Source organism: Equus asinus, chromosome 2 (assembly GCF_041296235.1).
Source record: "Equus asinus isolate D_3611 breed Donkey chromosome 2, EquAss-T2T_v2, whole genome shotgun sequence".
Lineage (NCBI taxonomy): Eukaryota > Metazoa > Chordata > Mammalia > Perissodactyla > Equidae > Equus > Equus asinus.
In genome coordinates, this window is record NC_091791.1 from 37,501,095 (window position 1) to 37,521,104 (window position 20,010).

At 35.8% G+C, this 20,010-nt stretch overlaps 1 protein-coding gene across 3 annotated transcripts in view; it reads right to left on the minus strand.

The window, feature by feature from the left end:
* TNKS2 (tankyrase 2) overlaps positions 1–20,010 on the minus strand; it is a 61,848-nt gene that overhangs the window by 26,637 nt on the left and 15,201 nt on the right. For 2 of the 3 annotated variants that reach the window (XM_070487256.1, XM_044780950.2), the window contains exons 4-14: positions 18,263–18,299; positions 18,021–18,096; positions 17,537–17,631; positions 15,509–15,575; positions 12,621–12,807; positions 11,421–11,542; positions 8,989–9,080; positions 8,823–8,901; positions 5,899–6,070; positions 3,762–3,841; positions 121–266 (exon numbers count right to left, since the gene is read on the minus strand). In XM_070487256.1, coding sequence (XP_070343357.1) covers positions 121–266; positions 3,762–3,841; positions 5,899–6,070; positions 8,823–8,901; positions 8,989–9,080; positions 11,421–11,542; positions 12,621–12,807; positions 15,509–15,575; positions 17,537–17,631; positions 18,021–18,096; positions 18,263–18,299 — 1,153 coding nt within the window. The remainder of the gene's footprint in view (positions 1–120; positions 267–3,761; positions 3,842–5,898; positions 6,071–8,822; positions 8,902–8,988; positions 9,081–11,420; positions 11,543–12,620; positions 12,808–15,508; positions 15,576–17,536; positions 17,632–18,020; positions 18,097–18,262; positions 18,300–20,010) is intronic. The other variant, XM_070487252.1, reaches the window with a different exon arrangement.

Genomic DNA, 20,010 nt, shown 5'->3' on the forward strand with positions numbered 1-20,010 from the left:
GTTATAAACCAATGTCACTGCAATAAAAAAAACAGTCAAATAAAAAGGTATATTTAAGCCAATCTTTCTTAAAAGGTCAGATAAAGGAGAAGAGAAGCCATGGCAATAGCTGGTACTTGCCCTTTATCTTTAGCATGCACGTCTGCTCCGTGCTGCAGCAGGAATTCCACCACAGACACCCTATTGTAGCCAGCTGCAAAATGGAGTGGGGTCGACTGACGCCCTTCAATGTCTCTGCAGTTGACACTCTGAACAGTACACAATTTCTATAGGAAGAAACACAGTATACACATGATGCTACATATTCTGGCCTCTTGTTTTTATTCATTTAGTAGAAATTTCAAATGTCTGACTTATTTTCTTATCTCATCAAATCAATATTCTCAGAAACTCTTATTTATTCTTCTTATTTCATCTTGTTATTTACTTGGAATCCCTCTGGTCCTCTCATCTACGTCTGAATCTTCTGCTTTTGCTAAAGCTTGTAGGCAAGTTTTATTAGTGTCACTACTACTACTTACATAAAAGTAAGCTAAGTGCCAATTATCAGCCACTGTAACTTTCATTTTGTGGCAAATATACGTTGAGGTACATTGATCACAGGACCACTGGCATCACCTGGGGGCTTGTTAAAAACTCAGAATCTCAGACTCCCAACTACTCAGTCAGAACCTGCATTTTGACAAGATCTCTAGATGATCTGCAAGAACATTAAAGTTCGAGAAGTACTGCTCGAGACCAGTGGTTCTGAAATTTTCATGTACATTAGTCCCACCTCTAGATTTCCCAATTCAGTGTATCTGGCGTGGGGCCTGAGAATCTGCATTTCTGACAAGTTCCTAGGGGATGCTGATGTTGTTAGTTGAGGAACTACACTTACAGAATTATATTGCACTATATGGAATGAACTAACAGAATGCTATTGGGTTATGTACCATCCTTGGGAGAGGTAAGAAAGTCACTCAAATAATTTTTTGTGTTCTTTGGTTCAGATGAGGAAGGATAGCTGAGAAAGGATTGAAAGAGTAATACTCAAAATACTCAAGAGTATTTTGCATGAAAACTATGAACATTTGGAGAAGGAAGGCAGCATAGATAATAAATCATGGTGTTCAAAAAAAGTCAAAAGAACATCAATATTAGTAAAAACCTTTTCCCATTTTAAAACATCCTACCCTAAAAGTAGGGATAACCTAAGCCTAATAAATCAACCAGCCCTGGTGGTCTAGTGGCTAAGATTTGGTGCTTTCACCACTGTTGTCTGGGTTTATTTCCTGGTCAGGGAACCAAAGAACCTGTCCGCTGGTTGTCATACTGTGGCGGCTGTGTGTTGCTCTGAAGCTGAAAGCTATGCCACTAGTACTCCTAATATCAGTGCTGGGTCATCCAAGGAGCACAGGTTTCAACAGAGCTTCCAGACTGAACAAACTAAGAAGAAGGACCTGGCCACCCACTTCTGAAAAAATTGGCCATGGAAACCCTATCTATAGCAGTGGAGCGTCGTCCAATAGAGTGCTAGAAGGTGAGAGGATGGTGCGAAAAGACTGTGCAGGGTTCTTACTCTGCTGTACACAGGGTTGCTAGGAGTTGGAATCAACTCAACGGCATTAACAACCATAAACCAAAGGAGCCAGCTATCAGTAGGTTTACCTCAAGAGGTTTAATCACAGGACTGATAAAGCTCTTCTGTGCTCCCCAAACCAGAGCTTGTCAAATACACTGATTCACTGGCCCATGTGATATTTCGTGGGTCTGAAGTCGGGTTCGAAGAATAAGTATTTTTAACACATGTGCCAAGTTTGGTAGTTATCATCAGCCACTCTACTCCCTACCTCTCAGTTTAACTTTGTCCACTCTGAGACCAATTTTCTAATAGGAGGTGTCCGAAAAGTAACTAGTCTGATGGATCACTAAGCAAATACAACTGAGTACATAATTAAGTGTTCACTGAGTAATATACAAATATTATTGTCCCAGTGATTCACACCAAGCCACATGTCTAGAGATACAAATGGAACAGACATGTTGATGGAGATAAACTTCCATGAAGTGAATTTAAAAGCAGAGGTGAGGGAAGACAGCCTGAGGCCTATCAGAGGGAGAGAGTGAGTGAGGAAGGACTTCCTCAATCCAATGGCCTTATTTTATTCTCTAAATCCAGTTCTTGCCCCCATTCTCATCTCCTCTTCCTCTATCTCTTCCTCTACACTCCTTCTATCTTTACAAAAACAAATCTGGTCTTTAACATTACGTGTACTGAATATAGTTCTCTACTGTTTAGTATATTTAAGTGGATGAACATTTAAAACTTTTTCTTATCACCCCCTGCCACAAAAAAAAAACCCCAGCTAGTTGCCTTTAACTCAAGTGACTTGTTTTTCCTCAAGTCAGTATAGTGAGTAATCCTCCTTTCAATACCCTATTAATCTCCTAAGTAAGGACAAGAGAATGTAAATATAAAACAAGCCAAACAATAAAACTGTATTATAATAGCATTTTTTCTTTGAAAAATGAAATTAGTTAAAAAATAAAATATGAAGTTTTTTCGGAGATGATTGTACTATCTACGCAAATAAAGCAGTAGGAAAGGATCACACGGACTTTTAAATCAACTTCCAGAAATCCTTTTATTTAAAAGGACAGTGAATAAATTTCTTCAGAGTTCAAGGAAGTTCAGATGGAACCAACATTCAGATTTCATTCTCAGAAAATCTAAAACTGACTCTGTGGGGTGAGTCTGTTCAGGATTGAGAACACCATACAGGAATACAGTGGAAATGCTTCAAATAGCTACTTCTGCCATGAATCAAATGAGTAAATTTTTTAAATAAAACTTCTTATTACTTGTCAGTGCCCCCTTAAACAACTGTTTTGCAAGTCTGGAGGCAGGCGGAAGGGAGATACAATAAGGTTTTTTTCCCCCTACTAGCTTTGGAAATTAAAATAACATTATCGCATTACTGAAGAATTATTTAATTTACGAAACATGCTGAGTTAATTTTAATTTATATTAGTTGAACTGAAAAGTAGTCATGCTCTTTCAAAATGTTAGGCTTCTAAGTTATTTACGCAGATACACAGTTTCCGTAGGTAACAAATATCTGGTAGTATATAGCCATTAAGACATTACATATGATTCTATAGTAAAAAGCAAAGTAAAATCTGAGGGAAGCGTTATTCTAGAGTAGACTGCTATAGGAGATATGCCACGTAAGAGCTGAAGGTGGCCCCTCTGAGAAAGAAAAAAAAAAAACTTCAGTTTAGATGAGTTGAAGATTATTAGGAGACAGTGACTCTGAAAAGCGGCAACACTGTATTATCACCATATTTAAACACTGGGTCCTCACAGAGGTAGAGGGGACAAAGAAATGAAGAAACCAGAAGAAATGTGTAGACAGAATGACACATTGTTTAGTCTTCTTCCCTTGTTTTATGTGTCATATGTAAACAATAGTGGATAACAATCTGATATGCCTTATTCTTTTAAAGGGACAAATGAATAGGTTCTTTAAACAAAATCAACTTCCACAAACATGCAGTTTATTTAAATCTGTGACTGCGATGTATTTACTGAGATCCATGTGAAACCAAAAGTTTCTTTCATTACTTAATGATCCTTATCTGCAGAGAACTAGATTAGCATTATTTACCTTTTAAAATAAGGCACATATAAATAACTAGGCATTTCACTACTACAGATTCATTAAAACACTATCAAAATAAGAACCCAAAGTTAACAAAAATATAAGATCATATCTTACTTTTACAGTTTCTACATCTCCAGCCTTTGCAGCTTCCAGCAATTGTCTGTCTGCCTCTGAATTACCTAATGGGATCCCCTCTAAAAAGAAAGGAGGAAAGAATGATTAACTCTTATTTAGAAGGTGGGACCAAGTTTTAAGGGTGGCATCTTATCTGAAAGTAAAGTCCTTCAGCAGTTTGGTAGATTATGTAGGAAATCTCCATGGTAGTAGGAGAAAAACAGTAAGACTTCCTTAAATCTTCTTTTTGAAACATAATATATATATATGAAATGTATGTAAATGTGAACAATTAAAAATGTGATTTAAGCAATAAAAAGGAATATCTACTGGGCAAGTCACCTGAACTTTTTGGGCCTCAGATTTTTTTCGGTGCTAAAGAGAGAAGTTAGATGAGAAGATATCTAAATTCATTTTTAGGTCTGAAATTCCATGTTTTATAGCTCATCTTAAATCTTGCAGGAAAGGAAGAAAACATGTACCTTGTATCTTAGAACAAAATAAACTCCAGATGGATTAAAGACTTAAGTATAAAAAAAATTAAACGTTAAAAATACTAGATGAAAATACTGGTGAATATTTTTTATCTTGGAGTAGAAAAGTGTCTTAGAGTTAATACATCAAAGTCAGAACCAAAATTGATTTGAAAAATATCTGTCAGGCAATAATAAAGCATTAAACAAAGTTACAGGCAAAGAACAAAATGGAAAAAATACTGCTACATCGTAGGAATGCAAATTAAAATGAGATACTGGGTTTTTTTTCATCTATTAGTGGGCAAAGAGCAAATGGGAGAGCTGCACTGACAATATTTCTATAATTTGCATTTATAAAAGCATCTATTATTGGGCTGGCCCAGTGGCATAGTGGTTAAGTGCGCGCATTCCATTTCAGCAGCCCGAGGTTTGCAAGTTCAAATCTTGGGCACAGACCTAGCACCACTCGCCAAGCTGTGCTGTGGTGGCATCTCACATAAAATAGAGGAAGATGGGCACAGATGTTAGCTCAGTGACAAGCTTCTTCACAAGAAAAAAGAAAAGCATCTATTACTTCTGTAATTCACACACATTCACCCAAGGAAAAGATTAAGAATCATAATACCTAGTGCTGACAAGGAAAATAGGTCCTGTCATACACTATTAGTCGTAGTGTAAAATGGCACATGACAACTTTTTTAGATGATTTAACAATCATATGTTATCCTTTGACCTGGAAAGTCCACTTGATAATTTATTCTAAGACACCGGCCGGAAAGATAACAGCACCTAGCATAAAACTAGCAAGACTGTAAATGTTCATCACCAGCAACTGAACAGGACCAGTGTTACTACCCCAAAAACTGACACTGAAACAAATGTGTGGCATATGGGTAAGTAAAGAAAATCTTGAAAGCAGTCTTGCTCAATTTTGGCAGCTTCCAGGTTTTATCAACCTGTCTTCATCTATGCAAGCAGTGATTTTCTCAAAATGTGGTTTCCAGACCCTAGGCATAAGGATCATCAAGGTGAGTGTGGAAGATACGAAAGGCTTGATCTGTTACATTTCTTCTCATTTGAGCTTTGAGATGTCAAAGACACTTTAAAATTTATGGGACCAGATTTCTAGACTGAAACGCTCAACCTATGCCAAATGTGTAGATATTTGATCCACACTGATTTGATTTTAAAATGTAACGAATATCACTATATTCAATAGTTCAATATGTTTTAATAAGTCAAATAGTTGATTACTTTGTACAAATTCTTACATGCCTTATGGATGAAGGACCTAAAAAAGGAGTGAATAGGCAGAGCCAGTCTGTAGAGTATTATTTATCACTATGGTCGTTGCTCTACTAAGAAACACCTACCTTTCCCAGTTTTCCTTTCTTTAAAAAGAAATAGCAATTATTGTATCTTACTCTTAAAACCTTTCTAGATAAAAACTTAAAAGCCAACTATTTACTCAGAGAAATTGGGCAGCAAATGCAACTGGAACAAAATCATGATTAAGACTTAACAACAATTGGACATAGAGTATGAGTTAAAAAGAAACAGGCAAAAATTCTAAAAAATTCTTTTACTACCAATTCCTACATGATATGTGAAAAAACTTAAAGGTTAATTAAAAAAATTGCTTTCATGGAAGCATTCAATACCTTGAAGAAGTTGCTGCACATTTTCATTTCCCATCTGCAAGGCAGTAAAGCCCTGCAGGGATATAATGTTAGGGTCGCACCCATAGCTCAGAAGGAGGCGGCAGGTCTGCAGATGACCACAATGTGCAGCTCTGTGCAGAGAAGTCTGACCAAGATTATCCAAAGCGTTAACCTTAACAACGTAGAAAAAGCTGAAATTAGCTTGCAGTGCAAAATTTAAAACCATCCAATCACGTATTTAACACTTGCTACTTATTTAAAAATCTCAATTATTTTCTTATTATCAGTGCCAAAGCAAGTATTTTTGTTCAAATCTAGAGCATAAATTCACCAATGCATGAAGCTGACATCAGAAAGAAGACCCAGTTTTGGATTAAAAGTGTGAAATGTTGAATAACTGTTGTGTTTAGCATTAAAGTATTCATAGATTCACCAGGTCTACAGCTAGACATTGCCTAAGAAAGTCTAAACCACATATTTTTATGGCTCTGAGATCCAGAAACATGGGGGCTAACCTCAAGACAGATAATAGTAACAAAGCAAGAGACTAAATTAGCATTAAAACACATTTCTATGGGCTTAATCTTCTACCTTATTTATCGTATAAAATAGAATCTGTATGGATAAAGACACCATGGCATATTCACACAATGAAATACTTTTCAGCAATAAAAAGGAACAAACTATTGCTATGTGGAGGAATCTCCAAAAGGTTATATATTGAGTAGAAAAAGTCTTACACAAGAGTATATATTGCATGATTCCATGGACATGAAGGCCTAGAAAAGGCAAATCTAATCTATGTCAGAAAAAATCAAAACCATTGTTGCCTCTAGGGGTGGAGACTACCTTGGATAGGGCACTGCCTCTGCCATGAGATAATGTTCCGTATCTTGATGAGTTCTGGTTAAACGGTTGTAAGTGTTATTCAAAATTCAGTAAAACTACATTTAAAATTTGTCCATTTCACTGCATGTAAAGTTCACTTCCAAAGAAAAACTGTAAACAAATATTCACCTCTAGTTGATGCCTATGTACAAGTATTTAGGGAGATGTGTACAGTAATTTGCAAATTACTTTGAAATCTGTCAAAAAATAAGATATACTGGTGGATGGAAGGAGAAATTGATGGATATGTAATAAAAAATATAGTAAAATGTTAGTAGAATCTAGGTGGTGGGTATATAGTTATGCTCTGTAAAATTCTTTCAACTTGGTGGTGTTTTTGAAAATTTTCACAGTAAAAAAATCACCTGTAAGACTCCCCCTATCTTAACCCCACTCTCACCACCAGGAAAATAATTCTACAAAACATAACTGAGAAATTAAATTCCTCAGTAATCAACCCTGTGGCCACTAGTGTTTATTGAGACACTGTCCAACTCATATTCACGGAATCAGAGAATATTTGACTAGAAGCATGGTAAGACTTTCTCAATGCATCTAAAACTAGACTATAAATAGCTAGTCTTCACCTTTACAGAATCTGAAACATCAATTTTGAATGCTCAGGGCAATTAATCTATTTATTCACATACCAAAACTCAGTGAAATGTGAAATACATCTAATTGAAAACTTTATTTGGGTACCACTCTGGGTTAAGATTAGGGTGACCAACTTGTCCTGGTTTGCCTGGGACTTCCCTGGTTTTAGCACCCAAAGTCCCGTGTTCCCAGAAATTCCTCAGTCCTAGACAACTCTGAATGGACGGCTGGTCATCCTAGTCAAGACTGTTCCAGTGAGTTTCTCAACTCAAATTTAATATGCATCCAGATAGTCTTTGAGTAACGCACCACCACTGTATGGTGCAGCCAGTACGAAAAAGGCAACCAACGAAAAGATACAGAACAGACAGACAAGTGAGATATGCCAAGCAGTAAGCAGAAATAAACTTTATTTTTTCAATAACTTACAATAGGAAAATAGAGGTTATACATTATCAAGAATTTCCCCAAATCAAAGAGAAATTAGGACACTGAGAGACAACAACAAAAGAAATTGAAGCATTCTAAGTGGTTCCTTGACTGGAAACCCAAGGAAGGACAGATCAGAAAAACTATTCTGCAAAGTACATTTAGGGAAGAGCCTCAGGGGCCACCCAAGGGGGAAAGGGGTGTCTAGTCCTTTCTTCTCCTTTCACGCAGAGCAGCTCCATTCTTTCTGTTACGTAATGAATTTCTACCAAAGATTTTGTTTGAACAAGGCTAGGATCTGTGGCTAAAAAGTGTGAAAACTGCTGAATTAGGTGTCATTGCTTCCAGTCTGAGATGCTATGTGTATCTCTTACTGAGTAGTATTTTTTAAAGTTCCTGGGTAAGAAATGACGATTTCTAGCCTTGATGAAAACATAATTATTCCATGAATAAAATGCTTTGTGTACAAATGCCAACTAAAGAACAGTAACTTCCCAATATGGGGATTTATGCTTTTAGTCAAGTTATTTAAATAATTTATTTCCTTTTGTTTCAAGTTCTTTGGCTTAGTCACAGAAATAACAGAGCATAAGAAAGACTTTGGCTGGGGTATATGACAGGAGTCATCATGGTAACCAAGGAACAGAAAATACAAGTGAGGAGGAGACTGGAAAAGATAGGTCAGAATCAGTACGTCTCCGGCTGGGGATATTCTTACGAGTGTACTGTTAGAAAAAGACCACAAGGATAACTTGACTAGTGAGGCGTGGTTAAAAGGAATGGAGAAAGAAAGATATACAGGAATAATATATTTTTGAATAAATCCATAGGCTTTTCTAGCAAAAAAATTAAGATACAGAAAAAGTATCCGCCAGGTTATTTTAAAGTACAGATTATGAGGAAAAAAGTAATATTTATGACAGAGTAAATAGTTTACAAGTAAGGCATTTCCTCTGCTAAAGAGAAAACAACTCATTGGATTACCAAAGATTACCAAAAAGGAAGTATACCTTTGCTTCGTGTTTCACCACTACTTCGACAACATCATTATGAGCTTTCTCAGATGCCACATGTAGAGGAGTCAAGAATCTTAAAGAGAAAAAGTCAGCCAGACAATGAATGTATTTTCCAAAAAATAAAATATCAATAATTTTTAATTATTAAAAGTATACTTACTCTTTAGTCTTTTCATTGATGTTTGCGCCTTTTCTTAACAACAGTTCACATATTTGCTTTCTTTTGGGATACGGAGATGCGGCAGCACAATGCTAGATAATTTAAATTGCAGCATTAATCAAGGACTATACATAACTGATTTTTATTTAAGAACATTTGTTTCCAATCAAGAACAATCGAGAAGTCATGTTACTTCTTCGTTTTATTTTTGACTTAACTTTGCCCTTCAAAGACTTTCTATTGGACAAAATGCACAATGATTACTAAATTGTGACAGGGCCTGAAAATCCTATCTACCAGGTGATACCAGTTATTTATCTGAATATTTATCCTGATCAAGCTTTACAGTTGTCCTACATCTTTGAAAAAGTCACTACTAATGTGATGAAAAACTTAATGTGACCAAGACTCCTTCCAAAACTGCTGCCAGATAACAGTGTTTACGTTATTTTAATAAAATACCCCAAAAGTAGGGGTTTCTTTACATGACGAAATAACAGAGCACTCATCAGCTCTGGATTCTGCTTGATATCATCATCGATGGAATAGTTAACAAGCTGAGTGGTATTTATTTCTTTCTCAACGAGTTGCTCCAGCAGAATAAGGAGCTTGGATTACCTGTTTGGCAAAATCAGTGGTAGAAAATGATACACTCTGAGTTGGAGGCTGCAACATCTATATCTATGACGTATCAAAGAGGAAAGGAGACAGGAGGTAAGGTTTTGCCTGTTATAAACCTAATAAGTATTCATAGTCATGTCCCAAATCTTTGCATCCCCAACATCCAGAATGATACTCAGATACGACAGGTGTTCCATAAATGTCAGAATGAATGAATGAATGACTAAATCAATGTATATATATGTTAAGTTAAAACTGAAACCTGAGAATTCATGGAATGAAAGGTCTGGATAATTGTTAAGCTAAGTTGCTCTTACATCTAAATACACAGTACACATGAAATTTGTTCTCTGATTATAACCTGTTAATTATAAAGCTTATATGATCTTCATGACTTTGCTTCAGATTCATTCTTTGATGCTGTTGCTGTCACCAAAATCATTGCTTTGCCCTCAGTAAAACCATTTCTAATTGGTGAATATAGCTCCTTTGGTATGTTATGAGTAACCATCCCAGGACATCCATCAGGACAGTACAGAGAATGGAAATAGTTTACATTTAAGAATTCTTCATCAAGAAGTTACTTCACATCCATTTCAAATTGCAGCCCTACTCTTCCACCCCACCCTGGTGCAGGGGCTGTAACCTCTGGAAACCTGGAAGACATGCCCCTGCAAAACAGCTATCCACCAATACTTAACTCCTAGTATGTTTTAAAGTCACTAACAAAAATAAGTCATTTAATAGCAGAATATTTAGGGGAAAAAAACAAGTAGTATTAGCTTTTCAGACCAGAAAATTTTCCATGTCAGCTTTTCTCTGTACCATCTTGATGTTGTTATGATTTTAATTTTGAACTAGCATTTCTTCTTAGTTTGCAGCTTTGCTATTTGTTTTTTTCTTTTTTTACAAGTTAAGTAGTAAAAAGGTCTAAAATGCTTTCTGTAGGTTTCTACATAAACTTCACAGAATTGACACCATGGCATAAGGAAGAAAATTAACCACAAAAGACATTAGGTAAGTAAGGCTACTATGAGTTAAATCTGCCCCTAAACATGTCAATTTACTTAGGGTTATCTTCCCTCACCCAAAGCACATTCTGCACTTCATACAGCAGGACTTACTTTGTTCCTTTCAAATTTCTACTTCTAAGGCAGCCTCTGATTACACCATTACCTTTCCTCTCTTCCATTTCTTATCCCTACTAGCTCCCATTTCTTCTGACTGCTTTTCCACAGACTCCCCAATTTTTGCCTACTTTGTTACCGCTCCACAGAGCTGTCATTACCTCTATCAGGGACATAGCCTCTACTCACACAGATACTTTATTCACACAGTATAGAGGGGATATACACAGACTTCAGATCTGATTTTGGAAAAAGTTTCAATACTGGAAGGAAAACCAAGTGGTTTTTATCTTGATGGCAGAATTATTTTATTTTTCATTACTTTTAGTAAGTTCCAAATTTTCAACCATAAACATTTATAATTTTCAGAATAAAAAACGCAAATGATATTTACCATTTATGATAATAAAAGTTACATGTAAAATATACCAGTATGTGGAATAAAATTTTTTTCTGGAAGGATACTCAAATGAATAATAGTATTGCCTTTTGCGGGGTGAGGATATTTTTCTGTATTGTTTAAAATTTTTTTATGTATGTGCAGGCATTAATTTTTAAAAAGCATGAATTTTTAAAACACTTCTATTACTAAAAGTTATCCTGCATCATCAAAAGTAGGACATTATGATTAGTTTAGCATGTTTTTAGTTATAGTATTTTTAAAATTTAAATCTGAAACATTACCAATGCTGTTTCATGTGTTTGAGGATGCTTAAAATTCACCATTTCCAGAGAGAGATGTTTTTTGATTCGTGTAACATCAGCTTCCCGTGCAGCCTGCAGCAATGAGTGGCCTTTAAATTCATCTAAATGAAGAAAAAGCATTTAAATCTGCATCAGAATTATCAAATTGATGGAACTTTGTAAAAGACACTTAGTATTTTTCTTGAAATCATCTTCAAAATTATCTATCAAAACAGCCAGATAGAGGCTCTAAACACATTCTCCAAATATAACCCCTGAAAAGGGAGACAGTGGTACTCCAGTTCCCCTCACTTATGACCCAATTCACCCCCAAGTATATACACAGATTTAGCCCATGGCCAACTCAAGGTCTATTTTGGTCTGGAGGCATCCAGAGTACTGTAATACATTCCCAGACCAGAGAGTTCTAAGAATTTTCTAAGGCACAGAACTTTTCTCAGTAAAGGAATAAAACAAAGGGGATCACAACCCTACACTAACATTATGGCAGTGGCAGGTGGTTTTGCTCACATATCAGAGAACTGGGGACTAGACAACTTGGATATTTCCAAGGGTCACCTACTGATGAACAAATGAAAGAGGGTGTTTTCTCAAGATCCCTCTCTTTTATTCACCAGACCTGTGAAACCACCCATTATCCTTTATTGTTCCATAATAAAACAAGTTTAATACAAGTTTCCTGTTTATGTATAGTAATACTATATCTGAACTAGGTGGCTATTTCTCATTCTACTTCAGTTGTAGAAAGAAAACCATGAAACTGCCCAGATATCGAAGAATATTAGATGGTAAGATCTGGGGACTATGTCTACAAGACAGCAATCCTACAAATAACACTTTGACTTCATAGCAGATTAACTAGAAAGTCATATCAAAGACAGGAATAAAACCCAAATTCTTTGTTTCCAAAAGCACACCATCTATAAAACTAATACATATAAAAAGCATTTAACTTGACTTGAAAAAAACAAAAATATTATTGTCTTTTCATAGCATCTTAAGAGCAGAACAAGTAGAAACCTCCAAATGATTAAATATGCTAGACTGAACAACAACAGATACCCCTGGCTAAGGAAAATATTCCATTACTTAAAATTTTCCAAAAAACAAACAAGAGAGAAAAAATTTCTAGTTTACTGATATAATATCCTAGCTGAACAGTCATCATTTTATACTTACATGCTAATCTTTCTTTTAACTGTGGTGTGGGAGCCAAGTCTATGGCACTTTTATTGTGACAATTCAGCAGTGTTGGATCTGCACCATAACTTAGGAGAAGAGAACACACTTCAACCCTGTTCTTAGAAGCTGCCTCATGAAGAGGAGTGAATTGCCACAAGTCCATTGCATTTACACAGGCACCATGCTGGGGGGGGGGGGGTGGGGGGTAAAGCATACATTTAGTGTTCAATTTTTAAGAGAATTTAGAATTATTAGTACTGTCTAATTTAACATTATGCAAGTTTAAACAAGTTCTGTTCCCAAAGTTCAGTTTTTAAAGTAACTGCTATTTCAGAAAGAGAATATATTTTTTCTCCCCACAGGAAAAAAAGTAGCTGGCTGCTAGATCTACCCACAAGGGCCTATTTAACTCTATTGTTGTTAAAAACAGTTAAGAATGAAGATTTATATTTAACCTGAATCTCTTCCAAGAACTAATTTTTTCCTTTTTTGAGGCATAATTTACATATGGCAAAATGTACAGTTCTTAAGTGTACAGTTTGATGAGTTTTGACAAATGTAAATTATCTGTCATATCATCACAGGACACAGGCACACTGTGTCTAATTCCAGACACAGGATACTTTCATTACCCCAGAATGTTCCTTCATGCTCCTTTTATAGACAATTCCTGCCCCCATTCTGATTGTTAGCACCGTATATTAGATTTACCTGTTCTTGAATTTTATAAAAATGAACTAACACAGTATGTACTTTTGTGTCTAGCTTTTTTCACACACAATGTCTGAGATTCATTCCTGTCGTCGTATCAATAGTTTGTTTTTATTACAAAGTAGCGTTCCATCGTATAGACAGACCATAATTTACTTATCCATCATCCTATTGATGGGTATTTGGACTATTTTTACGAACACACACTGTCATTTCTCTTGGATATATCCCTAGAAGTGGAATTGCTGGGTCATATGGTCGATATATGTTTACTTTTATTAGAAACTGCCAAACAGTTTTCTAAAGTGGCTGTATTATTTTTGCATTGCCACAAGCGATGTTTGCATTCCAAGCTCCACACACTAGCTAATACTTGGTATTGTCAGTCTTCTTAACTCTAGCCATTTCCAAGTATTGGAACTGGGCGGACCACAGAAGTCATTCTAGTTCAACCTCTCATCAAAAAAATCTCTTTCAGAGCATTCTTGCAGAAGGCAAACCAGCTACTTACTCTTTTAGTATTTTCAATAATGGGAAACTAATTCTCAATTAACAAGGCTTTTTATAATTACTAGATAATTCCTGTGGTTAGGAAGTTCTCTTCTATATCAAGTTAAACACATGCTTTAAACTTTGATCTATTAGTCTTCTTTGGAGCAAAAGGGATCAATATTCTTCTTTACAGTATTGGAAGGTAGCTCTTATGTTTTCCTTTTCCAGTCTAAACACCTTTAGCTCCTTCACTCATTCTTCTTATTAGATGGTTTCTAGACTTCCTATCACCCTAGTGGTCCTCAACTAAATATACTTCAGTTTTAAAAATTCATTAAAAAAAATAGTGAAAACTTAGAATAACAGTAGATTCTCAATGTGGTTTGACTGTGAAAGTACAGTGCAACCATTATTACACTTGCTCTTGACACTATACTTCTACTACTGGCATAAAATTATGTTAGCTTTTCAAGCAGTCGCATCACAATTTGTACAGTGTCCTGATCAGGAAAAGCAGTCACTCAATGTCTGCTGTTAAATGCCTGTTTCTGCTAGCCAGACTCTTTAGCAAGGATTGCCAACTGACTCAGTGTTGCCCAGGACCTCTGCCTATGTTCCCTGTCCCTATCTACTTGCTTTCTCCTGAACTTGTCTACTCAGTAAATGCCTGCACCCTCACCTCAGCTAACCTGCTCTATATGTAGGACCTCTAGGCAGCCTCCTATTCTTATTTCGTGAACACTAGGTCTTAGCAAAACACCATTCAGTTGTCTTTAAGACCCAATGTGATCTGTCTGATGTTTTACTCTCATCCACAACATTCTACATGTTCCAATGAATTCAAGATTCAGTTTTACAATAAGCAAAAGCATTACTGTTATAAATGTAAATTTTGGAGCCACATTATAAAGTTAAAAAGGCTTATGGGCTACTCAGTGTATCTAACCACTATAATAAAGTTGTTTCTGTGGGAAAATGTATTCTGTGGTAGCAAATGCCCAAAAGGAAGCACAGAGGCATTAGAAACAAATGTCCTCTTTCCCGTACATGACAGCTGCTGACAGAATGAGAAAAAGTATTAAAGGAGCAGAATGGGTACAGAGTGAGAGAAGTCTAAAGAATGTTCAAATACATATGTAGAGATGGGGGGACAAAAGGAAATGGGTGTGGGTAACATTCTTGGATCCACTCTCAAGGAGAATACATATCTTCCCTTCTCACCTAACAGGGAGCAAATTAAGTTTCTTGCCAGCCCTGGGAAGCTGCATGTTAAACAACAGCCACACAGCATACTGGAAGAAGTGAAGCTTACCAAGTGAGCCTGTTTCAACCCAAATTACAACTAAGCAAGTCTTTCAAACGTAAATGGTGGTTTTAATAATACACAGTTCACTAAAAACTACTTTCTGATACAGTCAACAGTTTTAAAACTTCACCTTTAGCCACAAATTACAGAATCACTTAAGCTGCTATTGGCAAGATGGTAATGCTACTTTATATTTAAAATCTTATCGTATCTCAAAAATCTCAAAGGAGTCAGATGCTGACCTATCAATATCTACATTTTATAATGATTATAAATACTTCTATATCCACCGAGCACTAAAAACACATAGAAAACAGATATACTACGTATTTCAAGTAATTTTATATGATTATAAGAAAAGTACAAGAGAACTAACCTTGACTAGAAGTTCAGTTACTTCATAATGACCATAAGAACAGGCATTGTGTAAGGGTACCAGATCACTACAATAGGAAAGGGGAGGAGAAAGCCTGTGTTATTAGATTCCCTAGGCTTAGTGTATTTAATTTTATTTAAATTTACACTTGGACTTAAGTAGCAAATGGCTTATATGTGACCTTCTAGTAAAAGCGTATAAAATTTAATAACATCCATTTGAACCCTAAGTCTTAAAAATTCTAATTCCCAAGTCTCTTTCAAATCCACCTTTTTTTTCTGACTGCTACTGCCATTGCCTTAGTTTGGGCCTTTATTATCCCTCCCTGTACTACTGAAATAGCCCCCACTTCAGTTTATCCTCCAAATTGTAGCCAGATTTTTCTAAAAGGTAAACCTGATGTGGTTACGTAAGCTTTGTTTTAATGTCCTTCACTGGTTCTTCCTTGCTTCCAAAAGACAGACCCAACTGCTTAGCCTGGCATACAATGATCTGATTGATCTTCTCTAGCCTTACCTCCAATAATGATATGCTAAACGACTGCAGTTCCCTGAACGCTTCTACATACACTGTCCCCTGGGTGTAGGATAGATTTCCCTCCCTCTTGGCTTACTTCTAACACGTCTTTTCCAAACTCAGAGCTCAAACACTGGCTCTTCTTTTAAACATTTTTTTGAGCTTCTGTAAGGTAAACTGCTATATGACTTAATAAACTAAAACCCTACTCCTTCATGATGTCAACGGAGGAGGAATTTTCTATATAGGAAGGTACAGGGGAACCTCAAAATCCTGACTCCTATCTTCAGGCTGCTCCTCCTTGGGGATCACTAATTAATTACCACAGACACCATCATGATGGCCTCAGGTGAGTGATGGCCGCCCATGGCTTAATCTTTAGTTCCATCTGTCCTCTCTTTAAAGGCTCATGGCTCTCCTCACCATTCTTGATTATACGATTTCCTACTTAACTGTGCACCAATTTCATTTCCAACTGTCTATTAGCTACGTCCACATGAGTTTCCATCATCATCTCATAAAACCAAGAGTTCCAAAAGTGAACTCAATGTTTCCTCCCAAAATAATTTTCCCCCTTGGATTTCAGTATGTGTGTCATTAGGTCTCATTCATTTAGCTTCAGAATTTAAAATATAATAATCTTTTCATTCCTTTCTCATCACATGCAAATATTTAACAAATCTTATGCAGTCTTACATCGTAGTATCTCTTGCATCTGTCTTCTTTTCTACTTCCTCTGCCACCACTATTATAGAGCCTCAATATGCCTGAACCTCTACAATGCTCACTCTTCTAAGTGGTCTTTTTGCTTCTAGTCTCCCTCTCCAAGCTACCCTACACATTGCTTTCAGAATGCGTATTCTAAAACTCCTCTTTTAGCAGAATCACTCCTCTTGCTTAAGATCCTTCAATGGCTATCGTGGCTCACAGAACAAAATTTGAATTCCTTAGGCTAGAATACCAAGTCCTCTAAAATCTGGTTCTTACCTATTTTTCCAACCCTAACCTTCATTTCTCCCCTATGCGAATCATCTGCTTCAGCCAAGCTGGCCTAGTCATTGTTCCTTAAATATGCTGTAATATCTGCTGCAGCACCTCCTCTCACACCAATTCGTTTGCACAGAGTGATGTTTCCTAAATTGTCTGCTCTCTTGAACTGAGTCCAGGTCAAGTAGCACCTCCTCCTGGAGGATATCCCAACTACTACTGCCATCACCAAGTTTCCTCCTGGGAAATCCTGTACTATTATCTCTATTTATCACCTCATACTTAGTAGGGAACTTGCATTGTTAGGTATCTTTTCATGCCCCCAACATGTAGTGTATGCCCTTTGAGTGGTAGCCTGAAGGTTTTATAATTTCCTGTGTCCTCAGAGCAATCTGCATCTTGTAAAAGCCTGATGAATATGTATGCTGCTTCATAAGAAATATGATTGTTATAAGGTTACAGGAGTTATTATATAAGGACAGTAATATTTAAGAAATCCTCATTTTTGTTCAAATGCTTACTAACCCTTTATCTTTAGCATGGACATCGGCTCCATGTTGCAATAACAGCTGCACAATCTTTACTCTGTTGTATCCTGCTGCTAAATGCAATGGAGTTGACTGAAATATTAATCAGACAAATTAATGAAATTCAAATAATGGCTAAAAAAAAAGCGTGAAAAAGGTAAAAATCCAAATATGAAATCAGAAATCCAGAAAAAACTTTATAACTTCATTGTCTAAATAAATAGTTATCAATTTTGTTTTTCAAAATCCAACATATATACCAAAGACATAGTATAAAAGTTTCTAAGTTCATTATTGCAAATGGGAAGCAAACAACTAAACGTTTATTATCAGTAAGGTTTTACTAAGTTTAAGAATTAATCCAAATTACTGCTTAAGAGAAAATATCAGTACTCTTGTCAAAAGTTTTAATTTACAGTAAGATAAACACATTTTCATGTTACCTGGAGAGGAACACAAACTTAGTTGCAAAAAAAAAGTACCTTTCTGCCGTCACTTGCATGGCAGTTGACATTTAATGGTGTAAGTAGAGCCATCATTTTTTCCTCATTGCCACTCCTAGCACACAAAAAAATGTATTAGCAATTTGTATTCTTTATCAGATCCTATATGGATTCATGTATGCGAGCATTAAAAAAATTTAATTCTCTTTTAAAGTTTGCCTATTGTTAAAATAAAAAAAGGTGAAGTATTCATGGTACATATTTATAACACTAGTACACACCTGGCACTTTCCAAGAGTTCATCTTTCTTATATTCACCTGTGAATTAGAAAAAAAAATGAGCATAAATTTTAAAAATTTAATTACAAAAGTAATGACAGTTTTATGCATAAAGATGCTCACTAAACTCTATTTAAAGTAGAAAAATCTGGAAATAAATTTCCAATAAGTGGAAAATGGTTAATCAACAGAATATTGTACAGTTTAAAAATACTTATATGAAGAACATGAGATACCTTTGTGCTGAAAGTGAAAAAAAATAATTCAATGTTATATAATGCAGTGTGACCACAACTGTATGAAAACAATAGGCACAGAAAAAGAAAAGCCAGGACGGAAATATACCAAAATTCTTAACAAAGTTTGTCTTAGGTGGTAGGTTATAGATAAGCTTTTCCTTTTCTATTCTTCAAATTTCCTGAAACCAGTATGTTATTTGTATAACAGACAAAATAATCCACAACTTCAATTCAAAAGAAAGCAAAATCCAACATACCAACAGTACAAAAATGACAAAAGATAATCTATACCGGGGGCTGGCCCCGTGGCCGAGTGGTTAAGTTCGCGTGCTCCGCTGCAGGCGGCCCAGTGTTTCGTTGGTTCGAATCCTGGGCGTGGACATGGCACTGCTCATCAGACCATGCTGAGGCAGCGTCCCACATGCCACAACTAGAAGGACCCACAACGAAGAATATACAACTATGTACGGGGGGCTTTGGGGAGAAAAATGAAAAAATAAAATCTTTAAAAAAAAAAAAGATAATCTATACCATCACCAATTGAATATAATCATTAACATTTTTATGAATCTGGAAGATTTTTTAACACTAAAATTGTTTTTATTATAATACTTTATAAATATATACACATAAAAACAGGATTAAATATAAACCCTTTATGCCCATAGCTTTTATATTTACAAATGAATATAAACAAAACTTTAAAATCAACATAATTTAAATTAACATAATTCAACCTAACTGATAGCGTTTATTCACTTGCTGAAATTAAATCAAACTGCTGCCCACAATACGAATTGTGTACTGATTCCTAGTCCAAAGGCTTCTTTTAATCCTCAAGATTTTTAAAAATGATAAAAAGCAAGGAGTAGCATGGAATAGTGAAGGAGGAAATAAACACTGAACTGATAGCTACAATAAGTGCTCACTTTTCTACAACTCTTTTAAATTTTCTCAGTAATACCAGAAGAAATATCACAAAGTCCAAGCACAAAAGCTCATGCAGAACCCTTCAGGCTTTTTCCTATTAGATTAGACATGGTTCTAATGGTGATCACACAGTAGATAAGAATCCAGAAAACAACATGGCAGAGGACTGCTTAAGAGGAAACACTTTGATGAGGCTGAAAACATGTGAAGTAGCTACTACCACTCAAAAAAGCTTAGCAGTTTAATTTGAACCTAGAGACTACAGCCTTATACATCTTAATAGATTCCAAGGACATGACCATGTTATAGTAGAGCACAATAACTGACACTCTTCACAGTACTGAAATTGGTATGCCCAGAATCCTCACTTTGGAAAAGCAAGATCAGTTACAGCTCTTCGAAAAGGTTTCATTAAAAAAAAAAAAGAGAGAGATTAAAATACATTAAAAAAAAAAAGAATAGTACATAGGGTAAACGTAAGTTATCTGGAAAATGCAGGAAAATTTTTAAAATATCCTGAAAACATGATAGTAACACACAATTAACTATCACCTCTGCTCCCAGTAAGGCAGGAATCATAA